General features: G+C 49.1%; 6 protein-coding genes across 6 annotated transcripts; 3 read left to right on the forward strand and 3 right to left on the reverse strand.

Moving 5' to 3' along the window:
• Positions 1-253: 253 nt before the first annotated feature.
• On the reverse strand, positions 254-3,888 carry COCSADRAFT_103973 (uncharacterized protein; the record flags this gene model as incomplete). The annotated part of the gene is made up of 3 exons (XM_007707719.1): positions 254-359; positions 457-571; positions 1,419-3,888. The coding sequence occupies 3 exons, from the start codon at positions 3,886-3,888 to the stop codon at positions 254-256; spliced, it is 2,691 nt and encodes an 896-aa protein (XP_007705909.1).
• A 528-nt stretch (positions 3,889-4,416) lies between these two features.
• COCSADRAFT_204412 (uncharacterized protein) lies at positions 4,417-8,494 on the forward strand. Its single transcript, XM_007707720.1, has 4 exons — positions 4,417-5,009; positions 5,203-5,843; positions 5,895-6,221; positions 6,280-8,494. The coding sequence occupies exons 1-4, from the start codon at positions 4,898-4,900 to the stop codon at positions 8,401-8,403; spliced, it is 3,204 nt and encodes a 1,067-aa protein (XP_007705910.1). The 5' UTR covers positions 4,417-4,897; the 3' UTR covers positions 8,404-8,494.
• A 520-nt stretch (positions 8,495-9,014) lies between these two features.
• Positions 9,015-11,433, forward strand: COCSADRAFT_194720 (uncharacterized protein). The gene is made up of 3 exons (XM_007707721.1): positions 9,015-9,530; positions 9,583-10,407; positions 10,463-11,433. Exons 1-3 carry the CDS (start codon positions 9,031-9,033, stop codon positions 11,307-11,309), a joined length of 2,172 nt encoding a protein of 723 aa, XP_007705911.1. The 5' UTR covers positions 9,015-9,030; the 3' UTR covers positions 11,310-11,433.
• A 69-nt stretch (positions 11,434-11,502) lies between these two features.
• COCSADRAFT_279469 (uncharacterized protein) lies at positions 11,503-12,392 on the forward strand. The gene has a single exon (XM_007707722.1). The coding sequence runs from the start codon at positions 11,695-11,697 to the stop codon at positions 12,310-12,312; it is 618 nt and encodes a 205-aa protein (XP_007705912.1). The 5' UTR covers positions 11,503-11,694; the 3' UTR covers positions 12,313-12,392.
• Positions 12,393-13,089: 697 nt separating this feature from the next.
• On the reverse strand, positions 13,090-14,362 carry COCSADRAFT_103998 (uncharacterized protein; the record flags this gene model as incomplete). Its single annotated transcript, XM_007707723.1, has 5 exons — positions 13,090-13,430; positions 13,491-13,555; positions 13,608-14,002; positions 14,052-14,156; positions 14,276-14,362. The coding sequence occupies 5 exons, from the start codon at positions 14,360-14,362 to the stop codon at positions 13,090-13,092; spliced, it is 993 nt and encodes a 330-aa protein (XP_007705913.1).
• A 2,925-nt stretch (positions 14,363-17,287) lies between these two features.
• On the reverse strand, positions 17,288-18,382 carry COCSADRAFT_103751 (uncharacterized protein; the record flags this gene model as incomplete). The annotated part of the gene is made up of 1 exon (XM_007707724.1): positions 17,288-18,382. The coding sequence occupies one exon, from the start codon at positions 18,380-18,382 to the stop codon at positions 17,288-17,290; it is 1,095 nt and encodes a 364-aa protein (XP_007705914.1).
• Positions 18,383-19,339: the final 957 nt, after the last annotated feature.

The following is a 19,339-nucleotide window of genomic DNA, read 5'->3' on the forward strand; positions in this document are numbered from 1 at the left end:
TTCGACCCATATGGTGTCTCATGCCCCGCGCCCTGGCATGCATGTCGTCTTGTCAATGTAACCTGTCATGGCTGCTGAGCAGTTGCATGAATGCGCATGGCGGGTCTCAGCCGGTGGCGAATACGGTCGCCAAGTCGAAGAGGGTAGCGAGGGATAGCAGTGGGGTTCGTACGGCGGCTCGGCTATTCACATGCTATGGGATCGCTGAGCAGGCTGCATGAAACCTTGATATCTATTGATTCGACGATCCGGTTTACGATTTCCGGGAGTTGCTTTGATCTTGGGGCTGCAATGTTTGAGGGCTCTCGTTCTCGTCACCAAATCCCAGATTCTTGAAAGAATCGGGTGCCATGAGATTCCTGTTACCACAACAGATGTGAGCCAAACCCTTCTTTGTAGAATTGCCTAATGTAGTGCAAGAGTATATTTGTAGAGCCGGTCGGGCAGTCTACGTACCGGTCCATGCGACAAGAGAGGTATGACTTGGAAAGGTTGCGGCATTCGGGATCGTTGCTTCCCCGGTGGGACTTGATGCATCGTAGATATGACATCATGATGCTTTTGCATTCTCCTAAGTAGATTGTTAGCGGCTGAGGTTGGATACGCAGATAATAGACAGAATCGAGCAAGCGAGCCAGAATAATAAGGGACAAGCTATGGCAGGACGTACCATCGTGATCAAGAGGGAATGAGCCACGTTCGGGTCTACATGTTTTTGATTAGTCAAGGAGCTATTCAAGAAAATCATATAATAGCACAGTCTCCTGCCGGCTTCTTTGCCGCTGTAATGTGCGACTGGCGCATTGAGATGCACTTACGGGTTCGGCTTCTGGACTTTTTGTCCCAAACCCGCTCCACCGAGATTACTCATAGCAGCGACGTGATAGTTTAGTAAAATCGGACGGATAGATGTAAGATGTACCCGGTACACGATAAAGACGTAGGAACGGCGCAGATAGATGTGTACTTTGTGGTCGAGTGAGATTTGGATAAACTTAGCGCAATTGACTGGTCGCTGGCCTGTGCGTTGCGACACTTGCAACCTCGGGATGACGTGCATTGCGCATTCAGGCCGCATGAAAGGTCAACACTCTAAATCAGCCTGTGCAATATACTGGTTAATGGTATTCGAGTGACTAAATCGGGAATTGTACATTCATAGTCTTACAGTTCATATATGGCACAGACTCCAAAGTATAGAATATCTCATCTGGTTACAAGGGGCTATGTATTCTACTACCCGTTTGGTGATTAGATACAACAAAAGAAACAGGTATCACTTTAATCAAGAACAACCCCATCTTACCAATGCCGTGTGATAACTAGCCAGCCTCTCTCCTTGACAGCGTTGAATAGTGCAGCTACTCTTTTCCTTTTAATTCCCTCTCTGGCTGACACGTCCTCAATCGCATGTTTACCATCCAAATGCCTCAAGAGCATTGGCCAGCTTTCTCTAAGCTCTTTTCCCGTTATGCCACCAAATCCACCCTCGGTATTCTTTGGAGGGCTTGGATTTGCAGACTCGACCCCAGTTTCTTCAAAGGTCTGCGCAATCTTGTCCAACCATCGGGCCTCAAGAGAAGATGCCTTTTGAGGCGAGAGAATAGTGGTATGGGTAAAGGACGAGGGATCCAAGGGTGGCGGTTTCTCTAGGGGAGAGGTTGGGGAGACGATAGAATTGCGAGATGGAGAGGGAGAAGTAGGCTTCAAGTGCAGTGGCGAGGGTCGATGCGGCCTGACGTCTCGAAGACCAATATGTGATGGTGATTCGGCTCGTTGGGCTGGATTGAGCGCAATTGTTGTTCGTTGACTAGTCGTGCTTCCGGCGTCTGAGCCAGTCCGCGCAGAAGAGCTGCGTGTCATTGCTGTAGACGATAGTCGTGGGCTCAGAATTGTGCTCGCTTCCATTTCGTCTTCTCCATCCCTTCTAGTACGTCGTAACGGTGACGATGTCCTTGCAGAGCTCAAAGACAGTAAGCTGTTACGCTTGTTAGAAAGCAAACTATCCGCATTTGATTCATTGTCCCCGAGCAATTCCTTGCGCGCCTCTTCCGCCTTCTTAATCCGCTCCTCACGATCCATTTCCGTAGCGACTTGAGCTTTGATCTCCGGTGTTACACGCACCCAAGCAAAGGTACGTAACTGGGTCACCCAGCCACCTCGCATTAGCCAAGCTAGAATCTCTATATAGGCGTCGCGGTGCTCAGCTGTTGGTATGAAACTTCTGTACGGCCGGGGTGTACCAGAAAGCATACTCAATATCTTTGGCAAAGTAGGCAAGGTAGGGAAGCGTTGTGAATAGACAGCAATAGCGGCGGGGAGAACCGTCATGTCGGCGTTTGGACTGACAATGTATGTATCGCGCGGTGACAGGGGCGCAATGAGTCGCGCCCGCCGCCAATAGACGAGGTGACTCGCTATATACTCCATGTCGTGGGCGGAAATGTTGTGTCTTTTGGAGATTTTCAAAAGTGACTTGGTGGGTATGATATTACGAATATAGAAGGCTATAGCAGCAGCATTGCCTGATGCATCTCCACCGAGGTCTTTGATCAATACCTCGGCATCTTCAAGAAGCAGTAATGCAGCATGCTGTGTCATGGGTGCCTCATCGTCCTCGAGGACAACATTCGAAGTTGTCAGCCATAAACCTGGCATTTGCGGTTCCATGGCATTGGGCAAATATGGTGTGGAGTCTGCTTGAGGTATCTGAAACGACGTGTTAAAGGTAGCATCGAAGTGGATGTGTGCAATCTTGTCATGCGATATTGCATCAAACATGATTGCAATGGACTTGGCAAGGGGCGATGTGTTGACAATCTTGCGCCATGTTTCTGTAAGAGACTCGTTGGTTTCCTTTGCTCGCTGTTTGATGTCGATGATGCGCTTCGACTCTTTCCACACATATTGGAAGCGCGCCTCTTCGTACTTGAGTGCCTTTGCATATTTGCGCGTGACGTTGTCGTACATTTCCTTGACACGCTGTTGATACTCTAGGACAGGCGGATTCAGCACGAACACAACATTGAACATGGTCATGTCGGGGTTATTGTCGTGTGTAGTCGAGTTGCTTCGAGTATCGGACCCAGCTTCTGACGGGGCTGCCGATGGTCCACTAGACATGGAGTCATGCCCGTAACCAGGCTCGAAGCCTTCTGGGTATCTAAATGGCTCAGGGGCAGGCTTTGGGGGTGGTTCGGGAGAATCAGCGCCATCTTCGTCATCGTCGGCAGCCGCCGTGGGCAGGTTCTTTGCCAGATGAATATCTTCCAGCTTCTCCTTGTCGGATCGCTTCTTCTTTTTCCGTTTGAGTTTCTTCCAGAGCCCATCCTCTCTTACAAACATGGGCGCGCCGACGAAGACAATGCTCTCTACGCCCAGTTCGAAGCGCCGCTTGTTGTAGTCCTTGCTGGGACTCAGCATCTTCTCCAGTGCGTCCGTCTTGAAGCCCAAAACGGTGTCCCAATCGTGGTCGCCTCCCCTTCCCCTGCGTTCTCTACTGCTGTTGTCATCATCTTCCTCGGCATCTTCCTCGTCAATGGTCTCCTGCTTGCCCCATACGCCAGCGCCAAGCTTGGACCTGTCGCTCACTCGGCCGGTCAAGGTTCTTCCGGATCCTCGGCCGCCGCTCGTACGACTTCCTATCTCGATATCGTTATCGTCATCCGAGTCGCTGCTGCTGTCCCAGTCACTATCTGAGCTGCGCGAATCGCCGCTTGCTGTGGACGCGTCGTGACGAAACCAGGCTGGGTCTTTGGCGGCTGCAAGAGCGGCTGCCGATGGCGACAGCGGAGGATAGTGGAATACGAGACGAGGCCCTAGCGAGCGCGACTTCGTGACAAGGAGGATGGCATGGAGGTTGGACGCTGGTGGCAATGGGACAGCCATTGGGGGAGTTGGGGATGGGCAAGTACAGCATGCGGGGAAGGAAGCTGCGGAGGGCGTCCGGGAGATCTAGCCCGAACCAGCATGGTCCTTTCACCGTCGCATGTCGCATGCGGCCATTGGTCGGAGTTACGGGCCCGGAAGACACTACCCGCCCACTGCCCGTTCAACAGCATACTACTACATAGAGAGTACCATGGCCGATGGGCGTGTCAAGATGAAACCAAACGGCGGAAGTGTCCAAAGTTTGATGCCTCCGACTGCCAAGATGTCCGGTGCGACTCCGACAGCACGCACACGCAAATGTTTCCTTCATCTCGACCTCGGCACATCGGAGCCAACGGAACCTCCGACCCTAAACGTCGTCGGCGTGGCTAGAGTTACTCTGACAAGACATGTGCATGTGCATGGCCACACTAGCAATGACATGGCCAATGTCTACACGAGAATTGCGCTGGCATGGCGTCAGGATCGACATGTCCCTCTTTTCCTCCGCCACGACATTAACCTTGTCCATTCTCTCCCAGGCCTTGACTTCCCAAAACATACTGCCTCGCTGTACACTGGCGACAACTTGACACCGACAGTCAGTCAGTTCCAATCTCATACCACTTTTCGCATTGACTCCGTCACGGCCGAGCCATTTCTTGCAGGTTGCGCCCCACCTAGCGCACAGTCGGAGCACCGCCCTAGTCACAAACGACGAATCACCGTGCCCTACGTTCTCCTTGACGACCGAGGCATCTTTCTCAAGCATCAATAGGTCCCAACATAGGAGAAGGTACCACTTGGAACGCACAGAGAACCTAGCCACGACCTAGTGCGTCATCTGGTAAACGACGTGCTGTAGTTGAGATTTTTCTTCTTATCTTCATCCGTTCTATATAAGACCACACTATTCACAGCATATCCAGTATACTTATAACCATACCACCACCACGACCATTCATATCCTTTGTTTCATTCTGCATTTTTTACCTTTGCACTACATTGCCGTTTTTGTGTCGCTGAAATGGAGCTTGAGCCAATCCCAGGCCCTCCCGGCCTGCCCATTGTTGGCAATATTGCAGATATCGATGCAAACTGCCCCATACAGTCATTGTGCAACTTGACCTTGAAATACGGTAAGTGACATCTCAGAGACCTATTCACAGTTTTCCAATGCACGCCCAATATACACCGTGGGCAAAGCGAAAAAAATCCATCAAAACCTTGAACTTGTTATATTCCCATACTCCATACAACACTGCTTCTACCGTACCAGGTTATGACAGGGCATTGTTACCCACTTTACAAGAAAACTACTGATCATTCCAGGCCCCGTATGGAAATTTTGGCTGGGCGGCGAGCGTATCGTTGTTGCCGATCAGCGTCATATGCACGAAATTTGCGACGAGGAACGTTTCTCAAAAATCATTGCAGCTTCTCTAGATCAGGTCCGCAATGGTGTTCACGATGGACTCTTCACAGCATATGGACCGCAAGAGAAGAACTGGGGTATTGCACATCGCATACTAATGCCCCAGCTTGGTCCACTCGCTATCCGTAACATGTTCGATGAGATGCACGATATTGCCTCTCAGTTGGTGATGAAGTGGGCGAGACACGGACCTGAAAACGTCATAAACGTCACTGACGACTTTACACGACTGACACTGGATACCATTGCCCTGTGTGCCATGGACTATCGCTTCAACTCATATTACTCCGAACGCATGCATCCTTTCATCGATGCCATGGCCGACTTTTTGAGAACCAGTGGCGACCGGGCGAGAAGGGACCCCATCTCTCAAATGTTCTATGGTGCAGAGACCCAGAAATACTGGAGGGATATCGAATTGCTGCGCAAGACTAGTCTGGAAGTCATCGAGACAAGGAGAGAAAACCCCACCGACAAGAAAGATTTGCTCAACGGTATGCTCAGTGGTGTGGACCCAAAGACGGGCGAGAAAATGACTGTATGTCCACCATTCCTTGCTTTTCTCGAAAACTCTCACTAAAATCAATAGGATGATAACGTCATTGATAACATGATCACTTTCTTGATTGCTGGTCACGAAACTACATCAGGGTTGCTTTCTTTCACATTCTATTTCCTGCTGAAGAACCCCCAAGCCTACGAAAAGGCTCAGCAAGAGGTGGACGAGGTCATTGGCAAGGGTCCCATCACAGTCGAACATTTGTCAAAGATCCCATACCTTAACGCGGTGCTTCGAGAAAGTTTGCGCCTACAACCGACCGCCCCTTCTTTCGGAATCACTGCCAATGAGGACACTACTATTGGAGGCAAATATGCCATCAAAGCCGGTGTTCCCATAGTCACACTGCTCCCAATGGTAAGACAGTTTTGCCAATTTGCGGTCGTAGCGAAACAACTAACCTCTCTTGCGTTAGTTACATCGTGATCCTGCTGTCTATGGCGAAGATGCAGAGGAGTTCCGACCAGAACGAATGCTGGATGAAGAATTCGAACGACGCAACAAAGAGTTTCCCGACTGCTGGAAGCCTTTCGGTAACGGCATGCGCGCTTGCATCGGCAGGCCATTTGCTTGGCAAGAGGCTCTCTTGGTGCTTGCTATTCTTTTGCAGAATTTCAACTTCACAATGGACGACTCGTCGTATCAACTCCAGATTAAGCAAACGCTCACCATCAAGCCAAAAGACTTTTATATGCATGCACATCTCCGCAACGGCATATCTCCCACCTCACTAGAACGGTCTCTAGCTTCGTCAAGCGTCAATGACCCAGCACCAGCCAATGGTGGGCCTGTCAAAAAAGCCGCGACTACCAACGGCAAACCCATGGCTATCTATTATGGATCCAATACTGGTACTTGCGAGGCACTTGCAAATCGACTAGCTAGCGATGCTGCAAACCATGGCTTCAAGGTAGACGTGGTAAACACATTGGACACTGCCCGCGAGAACCTCCCTACCGACAAACCTGTCGTTATTGTGACACCATCTTACGAAGGAGCGCCCGCTGATAATGCCGCACATTTTGTCAACTGGGTGGGCACACTCAAAGGAAAAGATCTCGAGAATGTCTCATATGCCGTTTTCGGATGCGGCCACCGCGACTGGGCAAAGACTTTCCACAAGGTTCCAAAGTATCTTGACGCTACCTTGGAGGAGCGAGGTGCTACCAGATTGGTGCCAATGGGTAGTACTGACGTCGCAGCTGGCGACATCTTCACTGATTTCGAGACATGGGAAGACCAAGTCTTGTGGCCTGCCTTGCGCGAAAAGTACGGTTCTATAGAGGCAGATGCCGAGAGCTCCTTGGAGACGACGCTCGATGTCGAGGTCACCGCACCAAGATCATCCACACTCCGCCAAGATGTTCGTGAGGCTCGTGTTGAGGAGGTTGAGGTTCTTTCCAGCTCTGATGCAACAGAGAAAAGGCACATTGAGATCAGTCTGCCGTCTGATATGACGTACTCTGCAGGCGATTATCTAGCTGTCTTACCTCTCAACCCCAAGGAGAACATCCATCGCGCGATGAGATACTTTGGTCTCACTTGGGACTCAATGCTGACAATCAATTCCGCTGGTCCTACTATCCTCCCGACCGATACCCCCCTTAGCGCTACCGATGTTTTCGGGGCATATGTTGAACTTGCGCAACCCGCCAGCAAACGCAATGTCCAAGCCCTTATCGAAAGCACTCGGGACGATGCCGAGAAGAAGGAGCTTACTCGCCTTGCAGACGAAGCCTTTAGCTCGGAGATCACCGCGAAGAGAGTTTCGGTGCTAGATCTCCTGGAGCGCTTCCCATCCACGAAGCTGCCCCTCGGTATCTTCCTCAAGATGCTGCCACCTATGCGTGTTCGACAATACTCCATTTCATCTTCACCGCTGTGGAACCCGAACCACGTCACACTGACTTACTCAGTGGTCGACCAGCCAGCCCTTAGCGGACACGGACGATATGTGGGTGTAGCAACAAACTACCTCGCCAACCTCGTGCCGGGGGACAAACTCCATGTCAACGTACGCTCTTCGCATCAGGCTTTCCATCTCCCCAAAGACTCACAGAATGTTCCCGTTATCATGATCGCCGCTGGAACGGGTCTGGCGCCCTTCCGGGGTTTCATCCAGGAACGCGCCGCTCAAGCAGCAGCAGGCCGCAAACTGGCTCCTGCAATTTTGTTTTACGGTTGTCGTTCACCCTCAATTGACCTGATATACGGCGACTTGCTCAAGCGCTGGGAAGCCATGGGTGCAGTCTCTCTTCGCCTCGCCTTCTCGCGGCAACCCGAAGAGACACATGGCTGCAAGTACGTCCAGGACCGCATCTATCACGATCGCGCAGATGTTGTCAAACTCTTCGATGCTGGTGCCAAGGTATTCGTATGCGGGTCTCGTGGTGTTGGTGATGGAGTGCAGGAGACGTTGATCAAGATTGCAAAGGAGACAATTGGAGAGAAGGAAAACAGAGAGGTGGATGATGCAAAGGCCAAGGAGTGGTTCGAGGGGCTGCGCAATGAGAGATTTGCAACGGATGTGTTTGATTAAACTAGCGGGGATTGAAAAATTACTAATAATCAGCTTCTTGTAGTATTGTAATATAAACTGAATCGATAAAGGTTTGGACGTAATAACTGTGAATGATCTATCTTGTCGTTTAGTCCCATCACATCGCTTTCTAAATAGCAAAAGGAAGCCTTCTTTATCTTTTGATATCGAGTATTTCCGCTGCTTGGCTGCAGGTCGTTGCAACCATTATTTTAGACTCTCACTTGCATCTTTAACCACAAAGTAAAGGCACAAAATAGTCACAGGAGGCGGTGTAGGTACGTGTCAGGTAGTTCAGTGCGGCTGTGAAAAGGTCGTCGCTTTGATCTTTTAGCAATTGAGCACTGAAGCGTGTATTGTTGCAGCCTGCATTAGCTGCATCTCCCCAATAGAGAGCAGCCAGTTAGAAGCAAGCAGTGGCCTTGTGGCGTTAAATGGCGCCCAATTACTAGTTGCAATCATGGGCGCTCATGACTATCAGCCGCACGCCATGGCGCGAGGTTGGACAGCTTCAAGCCTACATGTATCGTGGCATTGCATATACCTTGCGATGGCGCGCACAATTCCGTCCCCCGCATTTTTTTCACAACATTTTATTCCAACTTCATCTTGTTTTATGATGCTACGATGTACCAAGTACATGTGTCGAAGCGACCAGAGGCGCAACTGCAGCCTTTCCTGACACATAATGGAAACAACGTCGAAGAGACGACTCAAGAGCGAAAAGAAACACAGAAATGGCGGAAGAGCTTGTATATGTTTATACTACTGGGACTTGCAGTACTCTGTGTCAACACTGCCTTCCTAGTGTGGGCACTACGTACAAGAGGCGCGACAAACGGTGTTGGCATACTCTACGAAGCGACCTGTGATTACACCAAGAAGGTTAACATTGGCGTACATTTGCTTATCAACATTTTGAGCACCGCGATTCTAGGTGCGAGTAATTATTGCATGCAATGTCTTTCAGCTCCTACCCGATCCGAAGTCGAAGACGCACATCGAAAAGGAAACTGGCTCGACGTCGGTATACCCAGCATGGGAAATATCATGTCGTCGAGTTTTGGGGCGCGCAAGAAGGTTTGCTGGTGGATTCTAGGGCTGTCTTCGTTTCCCTTGCATCTCTGGTAAGCAATATCAATGATCCAACTCGTCAACATGCACACTGACGCTTGATAGCTACAACTCGGTAGTCTTCATGTCCACCTCAGCCCAGACATACGGCATCATCGAATTTGGCCCTGAGACAAAGGCTGCGATAGAAAATGGCAGCTTCAACGGCTCAATGAACACTACCAGTGCGGGCGGTTATACCAGCAACCCGTACGTCAACGGCCAACTGTACGCAGAGGCTTTCAAAGCAGGCCGGCTGGAGAACCTTACGCTGCGCGAGTGCATCGATGCTTACAGTGCCACTTTTCAATCAGCAAGAGGCAACGTCTTCCTTGTCGTTGACGAAGGTGTCATGGGAGCCGACGAGATTTACGGCGCATCCAACTACATTGAACGCAGCGGTACTTGCTCCGCAGACACAGGCACATCATGGATCTACAGACAATTTGAAGGTGAAGCCGGTTCGTGTTTCGAGCAGCAAGCCGGTCGCTTCTTGCCTCGGCTCCAGGATGATCCGTCGATATGGGCACCGTTTGCTGGTCACCCAGTGCGAAGTTGCCTTAGCGAGCCCACGGGGCCGACATGCAAGTTGAGCTTCAGTGTTCATCTGATGTTGATAGTCATTGCGTTTAATGTGGTGAAGATATCTGCCATTTTGATCGGTCTCTTCACTCTTCGCAACGACCCGATGTTAACGGTTGGAGATGCGGTGGCATCGTTTCTTCGCGAGCCGGACACGATAGCGCACAACATGTGTCTTGTATCTCAGCAAGACATTCATACTGCGAGAAAAGGATGGCCAGTACAGCAGCAACCGAGAACTTTTACAATGAACTCGGGTAGATGGTCTTCAGCAGTCAAAAGAGGAAAGCGATGGACCGTTCGTCTCGCGTAAGCATCTATCCTCCTTCCTCAACATACTACTACCCCGCTAACTCCGCACCAGCCTATTCACAGGCATCAGCGTCCTAATCTTCCTCTTCTTCTATGCCTACATCTCAATCCGAGGCGACAACAGCCTCCGCAGCATCCTGGGCATTGGCCTCGGCAACGTCGATGCACGCACCATTGTGCAAGACGGCACCGCCTCGTCCGGCCTCCTCGGTGTCTTTTCAAACGTCTTTGTAGCAAACAGTCCGCAAGTAATCATCTCCCTCATCTACTTCTCCTACAACGCAGCCATCACGTCGATGCTCCTTGGAGACGAGTGGTCCACCTTCTTCAATCGGTACAAGCCACTTCGCGTTTCAACGAGTCGGCGGGGACACCAGCGCAGTACGTATTTCCTGCAGCTTCCGTATCGATATGCTTTGCCGCTCTTGGGGTTTTCGACGCTACTGCATTGGTTGGCGTCGCAAAGCCTGTTTGTAGTTTCGGTCGAGTTGTATAATATGCATGGCGTACATAATAAGGTTGGAGGATGCCAACACTGGGACCCGGAGTTCCTTTTACCCAATGGCAAAACCTACAGTAATAGATGTGGAGAGGACTTTATCTCTCTCTCTTTTTCGCCATTGGGTATCCTGCTTTCCTTGATCGTTGCTGTCATTTTGGCGATTGGCATGTTCATCTTGGGTAGGAAGAAGCTGAGTCCTGCTCCGATGGTGGGGTCTTGCAGTGCGGCAATCGCCGCATCTTCTTATGCAAGGCCGTATGAAGTTGCGCCATGGGAGAAGGAACTCAAGTGGGGTGCTTTCATGTTGCATGGTGATGAACAGTATTTTGTTATGCCGCACTGTGGTCTCTCGAGTCTCGAGGTTTCGCAGCCTATTTCTGGACGACAATATGCTTAGTCCTGGTATGGTAATCATAATATATGACTGAAAAATTAGGAATGCTATTTTTGTACGAGCAAATATCTCTAAAGGGTATAATTCTTATCTTGGTGCTAGAGAAGTACATAGGCTTGTCTGAGGGAATTTTAAGAAATATTGATACTTCACAGAGCACAAATCATATGCAGAGATGGAATTGCTGGGAAACCAAATCCGATATGGATGAAGCTAATGGTTCGGCTGAAGCGTTAGGAAGTCTATAAAAGAAAAGTTTTGAAGATATTCCTGGGCCCACAGTACTTTGGGGAGGGTGTTCGGTGGGCTGATGATGTCAGTGTTCGAGTATAGTTGTCGGCCTGATTAAAGTTATAACTACATTTGTCGCCAGGACATCGAAGGAAAAATGCCAAACGATAAAATCCCAGTGCTTTTTATGTACACATCCCCGCTAACTCAATCACCCAGTGGAGTAGACGTCTCAATCAGCAGGCCCATTGATCCCGGCACCGATATCTGGCGGGAGTCCCTCAGGGAGACGGTAGCCTACACCCTCAATTCTACCGAAGCCTTCTATACGCATTCAAAAATCCTTGTTACGGTGCTCAACCGCCCTGTTGTAGGTATCGCAGCGGCACTAATCTCGTTTTCTGATTTCATCTCCTGCGCACCCCATGCCTACCTTCTCACCCCTTTTACAAGTTTCGGGCTCATTGCCGAAGGCGGCGCTTCAGTGGGCTTCGTGAGGTGTATGGGCGCGAGTAAAGCGACAGAAGCACTTCTTATGAGTCGAAAGATTTTAGCAGATGACCTTGTAGCCTGTGGGTTTGTTAACAAAATCTTTAAGGATTGCGGCGAGGGTGAGGATGAGAAGCTAAGTGAGCGAGTGGTTGCACATGTCGATGATATTTTGGGTCCTCATCTAGTGGGTTCGAGCTTGCTTAAGACTAAGAAGTTCCTCGTATTATCGATGAAGCGGCAGATTGATCAGAGTGTGGTGACAGAGTTGATGGGAGGGGGTTGAAGAGGCAGGCATTGAGGATTCCGCAGAGGGAGTTCGAGAAGATTAAGATGGGGGAGAAGAGACATAAGTTGTAATGCCGGCAAAGTATTTTGTGAAGATGATTAAGCAATTATGCATGCAAGCATGGTTATGTATAACTATCTCTATGATCGGTATCAAGAAGTGGACGTACCCCTGCCGTTAATGATCTTACGCTTATTCGGGAAAGCTGCATGGTGAGTGATAACAACATCCCCGTGTAATACTTAGCACCAGATCCTAATAAAACCGGAATAAATTGCAAGCCGTCGATAATTCTCGGCATGCACTTTGAGGGCAAGGGGACTTTACTCCGAGCTAATCTGCGGCCCGACATTGCCCACAAAACGCTACTACAGGCCCATTGCTGGACGGCCCGAGAGGTCCTTGCACTCACAAGCGGAATCGTCGACGCTATTGCTCCCACAGACCAGATGCTCAGTGTAGCGCTGGAGCTAGCGCGGAGGCGGGTACTCAAGGCTAAGATGGGTGTCTATAGTGTTTTGAGAAATAAACTATATGGGGACGCGACAAGGGCGGTTGCTTTGATCAGCTATCTGCATTCAGGCGAACATGAAGAGGAAGGCTATTGCGAAGATTCAAGCAGCAGTTATCTAGGCTGCGATTATAATGTTAAACAAGGCCGTGTGTCAGCAAAGGGGCGAAACAGCTTTCTGTTTGAAAGGGCCACCTGAAATGCAGTATTGTACAAAGTTTTAGAAATGATTTACGCTTTCTCCTATGACTGAGATACGATCGTCACAGAACATGAACATCCACGTTCGCTGCACTATCTTTCCGCGTCCACCTACTCCAGTTGGACACGCTTCTCGTCATTCCACTCTCGCCATTCCTGCTCTTCGGATCCGTACATGTGATCGAGCTTTCTGCAGTCTTTGGTGGCATTTTTAGCATAGGAAGTTCCTGGGAGTCGGGTATCGTTGCTAGTGCGGCATGTCCCGGCCTGTTCTGGCGAGATTCCCAAGATTCGCCTTTATGGGTAAAGTGGTGGATTAGGGGCCGGATTGTGGCGAGGTTGGCGGCGCAGATGGAGACGCCGACTTCTACTGTGGACCACATGGAGATTTCGACGGTTGCGTCTGTAGGGGGTGCAATAGTTAGGATTAAGTGAAGTGTGCGTCGTTTTACGGTGTGCTTACATAGAAAGTCTGGGCTTTTGAAGTTGGCAACGTAGGGCATTCGCACAAGGGCAGCGTAGCTTGCACTGTTTTTCTTGTTAATTTAAGCGGTTTTTGCAAAGGGTTTTCCTCACTTACATGCACGCCAGACCTAAGAACGGTGCTGTTAAAACCTTTGTGCGGCGGTCAATCTGTAATTTCCAGATGAGAGCTCCGACCAGGATGCCCCAAGCTATGTCCGTTCCTGCAGTGACAGCTCCGTAGAAGTATGTGGCTATTATCATGATTTCAATATCAAGGCATTTGCCATTGGTATCTCCTTGTAAGCGCGTCCAGAAAAAGCCGACTGGCATGCACTGGAAAACACTGAGGAAGAAGAACCCGAAGCCGACCACTGCGGCGAGTATCGTGATAACGTAGGTCGTGATACGGAATACTGACTTGCTGCCTGTGGCCCTAAGGAAGAAAAAACCAGCGGAGATTTTGGCCAGGGTGATTGAACACGCGTATGCTAGGAAGCACAGCCACCAACACTAGATAGAGTCAGATAATGCCGTATTTTCAAGAAAATTATATACTTACACGCATAGCATGTACTGAGTCCTCTACAGATATCTCTGCAGTCCGTCGACCAGTTCCATAGTGAATGCCTGTCAACAAAGTCCCGGTGTACCACATGTGCATAATCTAACAGATTGTAAGTACGATGGCAAAGTGAAAAGTGATTTCAAGTTGCGCGAACATACAAACGCAAGAGTGATGAACGTATCATCAGAGCCCCAGGCCTTAACAATACGCACACGAACGAAGCAGCGGAGCGCAAAGGTGACGATACCCAGCGCACCTAGGAAGGCGCATGGTATTCTCAGTTGCTGTGGAAGCGGGAGACCCATGATGTCGAGTGGTTGTTGGTGGGGGAATGATGCCAGATACTAGAACGGACCCAGCACCCCTAGGTTTTATAAGGAAAACGCTGGTTAAAAAGGCATCTTGAAATCGTGTTTCCGGTGGCAACTCAGCTGTTACCTTGCATAAGGTTTACGCGGGCCTCCTTGGATCACCCACGCGACGGGATGGGACACTATCCGCAGGCGATCCCCCCCGTTCTGTCTGGCCCCTGCGCCACGCAGACGGCTAGTTGGAGAGTGATTTATCCCCATGTTTTTGGTGCGCATAATGACATAGTGCCCTGACACATGTGTACCAGAGCTGAGCCCTCTGCTATACTGATACGACTCTTCCGTCCGTTCAGGGCCCTTTCCGATAGACATTTGCTTTTTCTAGCTAGACCTTTACATGTCTCGGATAAGACAAGGCGTTGGCGAACTACTTACTCGTACAATCCATTCTTGGCTCTGTACCAGGGATTCAATCCTAGCCATGCTACGATCAACGTATTGATGGCCTAGAACAGCAGCATTTGCGCATCTCCTACCAGTTGAGTGGAAGATGCTGCTTATATGAGCGCCTGCAAGACGATCACGCAAGAAAAGGGAGATTAGGTTTCTCCAATCCAGTTCCACTTGCAATGCTCGTGTGGCAGAGCGCAATTATGTATGTTGTTATGTCACAAAATCACAGGCCTCGTATGCATGTCTGAAGGTTGGCACTATCAAACTACACGCTGCACCGTGCCAGCGGGGAGCGGGTAGCGGGCGGCTGTCAAAACCGATCACTAACAGGACTAGCCGCTGATCCGTGTGCAATCATCCAATTGCGCCTGAGTCAGGGTCTAGGGTTGCCACGAGTTGTTCAGCTAAGACGCTTCACAGTTCACAATACGTAGAGCAGAGAAATTGGTCATTGGGCACCAGCTAGAACTCTTGTGTAGGCATTGGATTACGTTGTTTCTCTCCGCGGGGTACTAGTAACAGGTTCGTCGTGATCGTCATTGCGCTGTCGCGTCGTTCGCTTCACGCTATGAACATACTAGTGACGCCACCTGCCAAAAGCAATCTGCGAAAACCCAACGGGATTATTTGCACAGTCATAGGATATCACTAGGTCGCTGCATAATATTCTGCAAGCTTTGAATCAGTCCATATCTCATGTACATGAGATAAGATGAGCAGTGTGGTATACCAAAATACTCCAGACTGGGAAGCCAGCCAAGATTTCCATTTGTTTAGTAGAGCCACAAAGCCACGTCTCCGAAGTGCTGAAACAAATGATGGTGACTACCGAACTCTGTCGTATAAAGTTATAAAAGTCGACGCCACATCTGTATATGTATGCTCGTCCCCTTGCCACCATGTTTCCAGCTCTGCAAAGCTTACTACCCGCTTTCTCGCATTGGAAGCGAGAATTGAGTGGGCGAGGAAACCATGTAAGGCACCCTGTATTGGCTAATCGTTTCGGTACATGTATGCTCTCAATAGCGGCCTAAAGTTTGACAGCAGACTGGACCCTTGTTCAATAATCATCCCAATGCAATATCACGCTGCATGAGTGAGGCTTGATCTAGTTTCTATAGCTGTATCACAATGAGCCTCTATCTCCTAAGACGATAGAAAAGTGGAGTGTGATCGCAATATCGTTATTAGACATACGAGACATCGCTGCTCCTTGGTCACACGAACAACTCCATTGATGTAACACGCGATAACCCGCTCATCAGCGGAGAACGCATCCGCCTCTCCGCGGATGGTAATGCCAACAATCCCGACAAACATGCACGCACTGATCCATCCGTTCCGTGTACTGATCTTCTGGGCGATGATCATCAGGAGACAGCGAGTCGTAGATGCAAGTATCCAGGCTTTTGGGTTAGCAAACCTGCATCGATATTCTCCGACTAGCATGACGGCACTGGATGCATTTACCCCATTAGTAGTGAATCAAGGTACCAGCTTCAGGTTCTTGATCGAAAGCTATTTACGATGGTACTTTTGGTCAATCTTCGTATCCGGGTTGAACTCCGACGTTCCGAGATCCCTAAGTATCGTTCTTAAGTCCGGCCCTGCATAGCGAGGCACTCTAGGTAACGAGACGCTCACGACACCCCTATAATGACTTCACTGCAAATCCTTAAGCTTACGAGATTAAACATACAAAACCTCAACTTTCGGGTTATTGAAAGTGTTCTAGGATTCAATATTTGTATGGCCTAAGCAGCTACCGATAGCGCGCAAACGCCGTTGCGTGTGAGGTCTATTGCTGGGATATCCACCCTCCAACAGTGCTAAATACCACCTGTTATGCTAATATCAACCAAGACGGATTTTTCTCCGTTCCTTTAGTCGAAAACAAAGCTTCCACGGTATTGCATTAGAACGTACATACGACTTGTAAGGACTCAAGCTCGGCACCATACGCTTAGTTTCCATGCACCCGACGCGTTCAAAATGCTACCCTTTGTTATGCACAACTAAGATAAAGATGCATTCAATAGACTTGAGATTGGAAATGTCTTCGCATCTGTCTAGGACTATACCTAATAAATCGCCCCGGTCAAGGTCTGGCGCGAAGTTATGCTGTGCATCATTGCCCTTCTCGTAGGTCTGGTACGATGAAAACAAAGGCATTTTGAGAATTTCTTCATCTTCTTGAAATACAGCGAAGCAACCAGAGAAGTTGGATTTCAGTTGTGGTACGGATCGAAATTCGTCAATCCAGTCATCTGCCCCTTCGGGCATATATTGGATTGCAATAGGTATTGTACAGGCTTCGATATGAACAAATTTTCCAGACGAATTATTTAGTTGCTGCTCGAGCGAGGCGTCGTTGTACTTATCAATATCTGAAAGTGATCAATCATGATTCTCTATGAAGATCTTCAGTCGACTTTCATTTTTGAGTTGAAGCCCGTATTGGCATAATTAATTGCTATAGACAAATGGAGCAGTCCATCCCGCCCAGCTCCATGTAGTAAACTGTGTGCGCCTAGTTCTCGATGCAGAATTTATCCAGGAAAGCCCCGCAGCGAAAGCCTCACTCCTACTACGTCGTGCTGGTTTTTGTCCCCCGCTTGGTCCTCGAATTACTGCTGGCATAATTGGAACACCCAGAAATTGGCGCACAGGGAACCTCTTTCTCTTGAAGTTGTTGAATACCCCTTCAAAAGCGCGTATAGCATCAGCTTCAACAGATAGCTCCCTCCAACTGTATGCGCTCAAATGATGGCAAATTCTCCAGGGGTGATGCTCAGAATGGCTGGCTGCGTTGAACATATGAGAATAGGTGGTCTCTTCGAAATTGTCGACTGTCTCATACGCAACAACACCCCGACACTCGTAGTAGACTTGTTTCGTTGTGAAAACCAGACGTCGAGTGGAGAAGAAGCTCTCTTGATAAGTCCACGCGCGTTGTATCCATTTAGAGGTCTTAATGGTCTCCTTTAGGTCCGGAAAAATTGATACAAGGCAAGTTCCTTTGATCCAAGCCTTCTTTTGGAGATCTCTCGATGTCCCGATTCCGGGCAAGCCGAAATGTGGATCGGTGCCGGCTGCAGCAACTATAGTTATGAATGCATTCTGATATATAAGATCCATCTGCTGAATTTGAATCTGTTTCTCAGCATCGTCATCTTGGTTGATGCAATACCTGTCTATCCAAATGTATCGAAGATCCAGCTCTTTAGTAACTTTTAAAGCATCTTCGATAGTCTGCGGCAAGGTTGTGGGAAGCTTGTTATGGATAGATCGATCATTATTGCCGAATCCGTTCGTTCCCCATACATAGCTGAGCGCGGAATACTTGTTTGATGGTAGTGCTTGTATGATTCGTCGCTGTTCGCAATCAATCAACTTCAGGTCTTTTAGGTCCAAAGTTGATGGGGCAGCTTGGACGCACTGCTTCATGTGCTTTCCGATGCACAGTCTCATCCGGCCTCGAATAATGTCGAAGTCAATTGATCTTGCATCAATAGACCGAGCACGTAGTGAATATATGTGAGGAGCCGATCCTGATGCCATTGAAGATGCGATAAATCCACTGGACTTTCCTTTGAACATCACTTTGAACCAAGACGATCTCTGCCTGCATTTGCTCGCTCCCCTGGCTACAGCTACTACAGATCCAGCATCAGAGGCACTCGGTGATGGAGGACTCGTTGAGTATAAAGCATAGTCTTCGTCTTCAAGGTTGTCGTCACCCTGTATCTTCACCGCATAGAAAAGGTGACACAATGAATACGGCGATAACTCAGTCTCTGGCCCAAGTTTTCCAAGATTTCTCAATTTCTACCCTGTTTCTCTGTCCCTTAGATCGAAAAAAAGATGTTCAACATTAATATGTGAACACCTGGAACATAGAGTAGTCTGTTCTTAATGCGCTACTTCTAGACGTAATTTGGGCGTGCCTTCGTTCTCCGGATATTCCGCAACCCGTGCGGCTACAAATCGCTGTCGCTTTTCTGGAGGTGACGTTTCAGATGTATCCGATAACCTTATCCGTTTCATGCTGTATTGGGCTCTTTATAGAGGCGACACGGCAATCTGTCTGCGGTGTAGAAGTGAAGATGGATGAAAAGTGATGGCTGGTGCGTTGATTTGACGGCGTCGGTAGTGTTGCGCAGCATATTTATCGGATGAAAGTGTCAAAGTCCGATCCAGTCACGAAGAGTACCTTTATAGAATTGTAGACAGATTCCAGCCTAATTCGCTCATTCTGTACGACTTGCTTGTTGGTGCTCGGTTTGCCACGTATGTGCTGCCCAAGTGGCGTGTATGAACGTCTTATACACGCAAGTAGGAAGATGGCCGACCCGCCCCATCTCTGACCTTGCCTCCGGAATAGATGGCATTAAGAAGGCTGTAGCCTATATTGAATCGTGAAAAGGCTGTGAAGAGCTTATTGTAGAATTGACCGTGGAGCTCTCAGTGAGATGCTGCTTATCAACTATTTGCGCTAAGCTACAATGGGAAGGCACT

Source organism: Bipolaris sorokiniana (genome assembly GCF_000338995.1).
Source record: "Bipolaris sorokiniana ND90Pr unplaced genomic scaffold COCSAscaffold_20, whole genome shotgun sequence".
Classification (NCBI taxonomy): domain Eukaryota; kingdom Fungi; phylum Ascomycota; class Dothideomycetes; order Pleosporales; family Pleosporaceae; genus Bipolaris; species Bipolaris sorokiniana.